Source organism: Oncorhynchus mykiss, chromosome 8 (genome assembly GCF_057628025.1).
Source record: "Oncorhynchus mykiss isolate SJ-2025 chromosome 8, ASM5762802v1, whole genome shotgun sequence".
NCBI lineage: Eukaryota > Metazoa > Chordata > Actinopteri > Salmoniformes > Salmonidae > Oncorhynchus > Oncorhynchus mykiss.
In genome coordinates this window covers 35,909,848-35,918,600 of record NC_143029.1, presented here as the reverse complement: position 1 = coordinate 35,918,600, position 8,753 = coordinate 35,909,848, and the positions used below count along the sequence as shown (strand labels likewise).

General features: G+C 41.1%; 1 protein-coding gene across 1 annotated transcript; it reads left to right on the top strand.

The window, feature by feature from the left end:
* Window positions 1–3,709: 3,709 nt before the first annotated feature.
* LOC110529854 (homeobox protein OTX2-like) lies at window positions 3,710–6,745 on the top strand. Its single transcript, XM_021612459.3, has 3 exons — window positions 3,710–4,332; window positions 4,806–4,957; window positions 5,240–6,745. Exons 1-3 carry the CDS (start codon window positions 4,236–4,238, stop codon window positions 5,855–5,857), a joined length of 867 nt encoding a protein of 288 aa, XP_021468134.1. The 5' UTR covers window positions 3,710–4,235; the 3' UTR covers window positions 5,858–6,745.
* The last annotated feature ends 2,008 nt before the right edge of the window (window positions 6,746–8,753 follow it).

The window sequence follows — 8,753 nt, the reverse complement described above, 5'->3', positions numbered from 1 at the left end:
GAAGGAAACAAAAAGTAGCGGTTGTATTCACAGACAAGCTGGGTGAATTCGTTCTTGAAAAAGCATTTTGAAATATACTAAAATATTTATTTTCTCTCGAAATTCAAAAAGCTCAAAATGACAGTAAGACATTAAAAAAATATTTTGACAGTCCCCCCCCCCCCCCCCCCCCCCCCCCCAAAAAAAAACGTAATGCTATAGTCATATTTCTGCTGAAAATTGAAACATCTAGATATTTTTTTCAGTAAAATAAAGTAGGATGAAGGATATTATTTCTGAGGGAATAGCAGTATGATGTGAGTAGCCTGTAGATGTGTGAGAAGGGGGTTGTTTGAGAGAGAGAGAGAGAGAGAGAGAGAGAGATGAGGGGTGCTGCATGTGCCAGAGTTTTTAAATCTCTCTGAGAGGGTTACATTTACCAAACCGTGACAGTCAGGTCCCCAATAATTTATATTCCCAATCCCCTTCCTCACGGTGAGGCCTAGCTAGAACTTCACCACTTCTAAATCAGTGCAGTCGACCAACAAACATTTATTCTCGTTTAGGCATAATGATTTTGCAAACATTATTTACAAAATAATTAAAACATGTTTGATATTTCGTGGTGGTGAAATATCGGCTAGCCTGTAATTTGGATTTTTGGTTCAAACTGAGTTGAAATAAAATGGAGCAAAAACAACTAAACTGATTAAAGCACGAACGACCGAAGACGATACCTCGTGTAGTGCTCTTCACCCTAATATACAGTGGAGACATGGTTTATGTGTGTGAAACACTTATTGGCATAATTAATCGTTTGATTGCTCTTCGAGCGTCATAGTCACCTTTGCCACAAATCACAGCGCAGCGGTGCGCTCCGGGGGGACACGTCAATTGATCGCTCATCTAGGACGCGAGCTCTTTTCGGGAGACCTAGGTGATCTTTTTAATGACACTGATAGCATTGATATAAACTACAATCCTGTATATGATATTGGCTGCGGTGACGACAGTCACAACAAATCCAAAAAACACATTGAATCAACCCATTAGCATTTCAGTAGGCCTACGTCGCGTGGAAAGGTTCAACATCACTCCCCATCATTTTCCTCGCTTTATTTCATTGGCTGTCAAGGTTATTTAGCTAATCTTCCCCTGGATAAAATGAGCAACACTCGCTCACGTTTTCTGAAAACACGAATACATCACGACGTTGTCATATAATTGGTTTAAACTTACATTTCTATCTCTCATACTATTTCCTTCAAAGTTTAGTTAAGGAGCGCCGAAGACGGACGAATCATTAATAACAGGCAAGTGTCAAGTCTGCATAATAGGTTAGAAATACTTTGATCAGTATTGCTCGGTGTAAGATTCATATTCTGCTTGCCAGAGTAACATTCTATACAGTTTCATCCATCCACAGAACTGCATTGGTTTATGTATTTTTTTGCTTGCATTCTTTAATTAAGGCAAACGTTTTGCTAACAGTGCTAGTAATTTCCAAGCATCTCATCTCTATCGTGTATTTACCTCTTTTCAATAGCATCAAGTGCTCTTTGTGATGGAAATACCTTTGCATGGAGCGATAATTGGGAAGGCGTGTTTGAAAAAAAAAAAAAAAACGTTTTCCACCCCTCACCTCTCTGGCCATGCCGGCTGCACTGGAGGCTATAAAGCCACTAGCATAATTGGCTGTGGACGGAGCCAAACACATTCTGTAACCCTATATTCAACAAGAGGAGGAAATATGATGTTGATTGTGAATAATGTGCACTCTGTCTTGGTTTTATAGTTCGCTGCCTACGGACGTGAACTGTAGAAAGGTCTTGAATTTGCAGTTAAAACATCACAAAAAGTTGTCTGAACAGAATTTTCGAAATGAATTATAAAGATAACACATTTTTTTCACTGTTTCAATAGACTATAGCCCTAAGGATATAGCCTTTATTCATTAGGCTATATAGCCTACTATTATTATTGTTATTATTATTGTTAGTATGCGACCTGTATCAGTTTGGGAAAGTGAGTGAGGGTTGGAGCAGGTTGTCTGACAGTCAGCTGGCTTAATAAACACAATGCCAGCCTTTGTTTTATTTTCGTGACGCAGAAAATTAATCAGCCCGAATGCGGAGCGCGCGGAGTCGCGGTTAGCGTCCTAATCAGGGCAGCGCGTGCCGTCCGGATTATCTCGTTAAATTCTTATAAAAAAATAAAAAACTTGTGTGCAATAATAATTAATTATTGGACAGGGTAATTATTATTGAACGGGTGTGGGGCAACCTGTAGACGGGGTCTGGGTAAAAGAAGTGACAGATTGAGCCCGGTGGCCGTTATATAGGTTATATACACATGAAGTATCCTAGGGTTGACTACGTGCACGAGAAGAGGGAACTCAACGTTGTAACTTCGATTCTACAGATAGGTGCAGAATGATTGTAATGTAGGAAGGAGCCCATGGCCTACAACGAACATTTCCACGATCAACTTGAATGTAACAACTTTGATAACTGTAGGCTTTTTGATTTGCCACACATTGTTATTGCCTATTCGTTTCATAAACAAACATTAAATGTATCCTTAGTTATGACGTTGTAATACACTTCGCCCTGTGATCTTGTGTTTGCATTTTTGTATTTTGTTGTTTTTTATAGGCCAAAGTCAAAATAGAATTCCAATGGGGTAGCTGGTATCTCAGGGATTAACCGTGTCAGCCGAGCCGACTAGGTGGAAAATCTATCGATGTGCCCTTGAGCAAGGCACTTAACCCTAATTGCTACTTTAGACGCTCTGGCTAAGAGCCTCTGTTAAATGACAACAACAAAAAATTAAATGTAGGCCTGTTTGGAATTTTGAATGAAAGTGCTTAAGATCAAGATGAAATGTAGGCCTTGTTCTATGAGTACTATCAATATGTATACATATTTTTCACCGTTAGGGACTATGATATATATATATCCACATCACTTCAGGAGGATGCAGCGGGTTTCCTATCTGGAATGGCTAGATTGTTGGTTGGTTCCTATTCATTACAAACAAACTCATCTAATAATTCCTGTATTAACCCTTACATTGTAGGGTACATTAGGTATGGAATTCTATTTAGTAGCGTTTATGTAGAGAAAAATGTAATTTCGTGTAGAACCGTTTTAATGCCAAAAGAAATAGCTCTCTCTAAAAAGGAGACTCCACCGAATGAGAGAAATATGATCGGCTCTTAATTGCGGTGTATGTTTAGATTAAGATGAAGTAGTTTTTGCTAATCAACACTCTTCCATAGTCTCACCACCTAAATCTAATTACCGGGAGCTATTAATTACGTGGAAATCGCCCAGGGAGTGTCAATAATGTCAGATGGAATTACAATAATGGAAGAGTACCCCCAAGTTTCTAGTTATTTTGCTAAATTGCCGTTCACATTTTAATTTTCACCACAAGAGATTTAACAGTTTTAGCAGACAAAAGGCCGTATGGATAGAATTAAAGATGCCGTGCTAGTTTCATTGCCTGAAAATGGAGAGCTCTGGGTGTACAGAATTATCTCTTTTGTTTGTCGCCAAAGGCTATTTTGTTATCAGCATTATTTATCTGGTCAACAGCGGGCTTTGTCTTTGCAAATGGCCCCCAATCATGCCGTCTATTCTGGAGACAATTGGCTGATGCTAACATGTGGGTACTATGGTAATAGGCGCCTTGCCTTGTTTGGCCCAATGTGTGTGCGCATTTTAACGAGAATGTTTTGTTCTCCGAGAAGGCATGATGAAATTATTGGATGTTTTGGGTTGTGGTAGTGTGTGTGTGTGTGTGTGTGTGTGTGTGTGTGTGTGTGTGTGTGTGTGTGTGTGTGTGTGTGTGTGTGAGAAAGAGAGAGAGAGAGAGATAGGGAGAGAGAGAGAGAGAGAGAGAGAGAGAGAGAGAGAGTAGGGTAGTACGTTTGTCAGACAGACAGAGCATCATCAGTCCACAAGGACAGCTGGGGGTCTCCGGTCTGCTTTAAGAGCACTGGGCGTACAGGGCGACGCTCATTTTTTAAATTCACCTCGCTGTGTAAAGACTGTGTAACGACTCCAGCGAAAAACCAAGGACTTATCGTCTAACCAAAACAACCTTCTCTCTTTCCTGTCGTGCTCTGTTCAGGTATTGGACAGAATAATTGAGAAGAACCCAACTCTTGAGGACTCAACTAAAAGGGTATTTTTATAGAACTTTCTGTTTTCAAAATTCTCTCCAACTTTGCCCTTCGATCGGAGGCTAGAATGATGTCTTATCTGAAGCAGCCACCTTATACAGTCAACGGCCTGAGTTTGTCTGCCTCCGGGATGGACCTACTCCATCCGTCTGTCGGCTATCCAGGTGAGGGCATGGAATACTTCACATCTCTTACAAACAACCATTAAATAGTAAAATAACGTAAAATGGCTTCTTGCATAGCTTGTCTTTGTGAAATGTCTTGCCTATTTCGAAATGATGATCGATACGCTAAAACAGGCTAAATAAAATAAACCAATGTATAATTCGATTTTTTTTTAAATCATTGGCCTTAAATCAATAATTTCGACTGGCTTTATAAACATTATAATTTTGCTTTAATTTTGATCTAAACTTTCAGGGGATCATAACTAATTTTCTGATGGTCTTTGTGGGTGTAAATGTAAATTATTACTAGCAATGTTCCTAAACAAACAAGAGTCATGTAAAACTATTGTAAAACTTATGCAAATTAGGTCTGATCAAAGGACAAATATTCCATGTCTGAAATTTCCTCTAAAGCCATAACATGTTTGTATTTGTAGTCTTATAATGAATGTTTACTCTTCCTCATACAGCCACCCCTCGTAAACAGAGGCGAGAGAGGACGACCTTTACGCGTGCTCAGCTGGACATTCTGGAGAACTTGTTCGCCAAGACGCGCTACCCAGACATCTTCATGCGCGAGGAGGTGGCCCTGAAGATCAACCTACCTGAGTCTCGTGTTCAGGTAAGTTCCTGGGCCATTGCGTAAAAACATGCGTCCATCCAGATTCTGAGAGAAGGCCACTCACACAGCTCATTAATTTGGGCTTGAGAAGTCAAGCACCCAGACGCCACTTCAGAGAGTGAGTGCCTTCTCCACTCTTCATTTGATGGAGTGTTCATCTCACAGTGAATAAGCCTACCAGTGTTTTCTTTTGCATCCACTGTATAGATGACTGTATTGCAATAAAACATGAAGGAAACGCTATAACACATTGTTTTATTTTCATATTTATCCTTCTTTCAGGTATGGTTTAAAAACCGACGGGCGAAGTGTCGCCAGCAGGCACAGCAGTCACAGAGCGGCGCGCAGAGCAAGACCAGACCCGTCAAGAAGAAAAGTTCCCCCATCAGAGAAGCCAGCTCAGAGAGCGGTGCCAGCGGCCAATTCACACCGCCCCCCAGCACCTCAATCCCGGCCGTGAGCAGCAGCAGTGCACCGGTGTCCATCTGGAGCCCGGCCTCCATCTCTCCTCTCTCTGACCCACTCTCTACCTCCTCCTCCTCTTGTATGCAACGGTCGTACCCGATGACCTACACCCAGGCGTCCGGATACAGCCAGGGCTACACCGGATCCTCATCGTATTTCAGCGGGATGGACTGCGGGTCTTACTTGGCGCCTATGCACCACCAGCTCTCCACGGCGGGCTCCACAATGAGCCCCATGGGCAGCAACGGGGTATCCAGCCACCTGAGCCCGGCTTCTTCCCTCGCCACGCAGGGTTATGGGGCAGCGGGACTGGGCTTCAGCGGTCCCACAGACTGCCTGGATTACAAAGACCAGGCCGCGGCCTGGAAACTCAACTTCAACGCGGATTGTTTGGATTACAAAGACCAGTCGTCGTGGAAATTTCAGGTGTTGTGAGAAGAATGAGTGAATTACATTATCTTTTCACAATGTGGTGAAATAAAGGCCAGTCAATCCGGTGGGCCCAGGTTGGCAGTGAATGAGTCGCCGAAAGGGAACGTTTTCCAACGACTGGGCCTTAGTGTCTGTCAAACTATTACCCCAGCAGCAGCAGTGGGAGAGGAGGGGAGCTGCCGCTCTGTCTGTCTGTCTGACTGCGTCACACCTGTTGGGTTAATTTATTGAAAATTCAGAGTGAACTCTGTTTAACTTTGATCAAGGACATGGAACAAAATTGTTACCCAAGAAGAAAATGATCAAGAGAAGTTCCAAACCTCGGTTAAGCGCGTGGAATTGGTCAGCTTTCCATAAGCTTCTTACGACTCCCCGACCCTCTCCTCTTGGTTGGCAAGCTAAAGGGGCCCTTTGATCAAAGCATTGTGCGTGCGTGCGTATGTGTGTGTGTGTACCCGCACATCTCTGTGCGCGCGCCATTGAGGCGAACCTGGATGCACTATTTAATTTATGAAAAATGCTTATAAGACATTAGTTACAAGAGACAATCAACCAGTATTCGTGTGCTCATAAATGTCCCACTACGTGTTTTTCATCTTCTCTATCATTGTTAGCTTTTTGAGACTGTGATTCCTTGTATGCAATTCTGAGTTTCCCATCTGCGATCACCCAGCTGTGAATGGATAAAAAAAAAAATTCCAAGTGTTTCAAATGATAAGTTATTATGATGAAATATTAGTTGAAATAGGGAGTTCTCAAACAGTGTGAGTGGCGGAGTCAATGAACAGCAACGTTGCCTGAAACATCAGTGTCCATCAATGACCAAATACAGCTCAAGGTTGTTATGCCAAACTGCCAAGCACACAAATAAAGAACGTTTGAACTGATCCCGTGTCGCCTGTTTAACTTCATAAAAACATGTACATTTTTTAAGCCTCGATGTTGTTACTTTTTCTGTCAACGCAACATTCGAGTTTCAGTGAACATAATGCATATTACATAAAACATGATGCATATTTCAACAATGTTATTTTAAATCAAACCAAAGCAAATTTTCGGAGCACGCAGACACACAAACACACACACACACACACACACACACACACACACACAACTAAAGTGTCAGTAGCAGGAATGTGCAGTATGGGAAAACTATGCTAATCCCGTTTTCCGGGAGGATAATCCAACATTTCACTGACGGGCCTTGTTTGGTTCAGAGGGCAGCTAACCACTGTCCAGTTCACACGAAGCGGCTTTCCAAGAAGCCCTTAATCACTAACCAACATTCAAAGTCCCACTAAATTGTCTGCTAAAAAGGACTACGTTTTTAAAAGCTTTGCAAAAATCCCGCCTTGGATGTCAGCAAATCAGGCGAGGAAAACGCACATTTTCCCAACTGAAAATAGGCTTTATGTGTTTGTCAGAATTTTAACTATTACATTCACCACATATAGAAATAATCATAATAACGCAGTATAAAAACACTTTAGGCTATTAGGCCTACATTTCATATTTCACAGTATAAACCATACATTCTGGAGTAGTATGACCCATGTCAATGTCACTCTATGCTGTTGCTGGTTTGAACTGTTTTGTTGTCAGTTTGAACTTGAATTAGCACCAATCGACAGGGGCAATTCTCTTTTCCATGAGGTTAGAAAGGCCTAATTGGTGGCGTTAGCGGCTTGAGAAAAAACAAGATATCCGAGAGAAATATGAGAACATATTTTCTGCTGCAATTATGTATATTTTTTTTAGAAAAGGGAAATTGACCTTTTTTACATTATTTTTGTGGATAACTATAAAATCTCAATGTAGGACTACAACGGGGACCAATGTGCTATTGGTCTAAATCCACAAATGGACAGAAGAAAAAACGAATTCGTCTATAATCATAGCATGCATTGGTCAGTAAAAAGACAACACCAACAAAGGTATTGATTTTACAGCATTATTTCTGCATGAACACGCTATGATGATAGATCAATATATTGTATAATATGTGCTTATGCGTTTACACAGGTAGCCCAATTCTGATCTTTTTATTGGCAAAAGAGCTAGGAAATTCTTTAGAATTGGGATGCTTGTGCTCTCATGACTTGTTGAAGCCAATTAGCTACTTGTTGAAAGCAGGAGAGACAATGCAGTCAACATCAATCAATAGCAGTAGGCCTAATCAATGGCCCAAGTCTGTTGATCAAATTGTCTGCACTGCGTCTAGAAAATTCCATACTAGTTTAGCATTGTAGAAGGTGTCAGGGTGGCAGGTGGATTGTGTGTGGAAATTGGTCATTTGAGAAATATCCCCAAATGATTCATATTGTCCGGTGCTGCTAAGATTATTAAATGTTAGGCTAACACCTATTTCTGAGTCAATCATCAGGAAATGTAGGCTATCCAAACAATTTGAAAAAATGGATCGTGCAGCAAGTTAGAATTTCAACTGAATGTTGAACTTTGGTGAGACTACTGGCAAGATTAGTAGACAGCAGAATGAACAGCTTTGATTATCATGAAAAAAGATCAAACTAATTGTCAATGCTATAATTCATCATTCAAATTATTGTAGAACTATTCTAATGAAAGATCCAGCTTTTTTTGTCATGTTACTACACCACATGTTTTTGCAGCAATCAATTTGGCTAGGCCTACTATATCCGAAAAATATTAAAAACCATATGTCAACAATGAAACAACACATCTCAGAAATGACATCGGATGTATTTGATGTTTTAAAAGCGTGTAGCTAAGCTAGCAAGTTACTTCCTTTGACCAGGCCAGGAGCCCAGGACGAGGGACCTATAATTCCGGCAACATGCCATTCCTAGGCTTTCGGTTTTAATTAAGCTCCACGCGGCATGAATGGACATATGGGTCCGGCAGACGCTTCATTAATCCC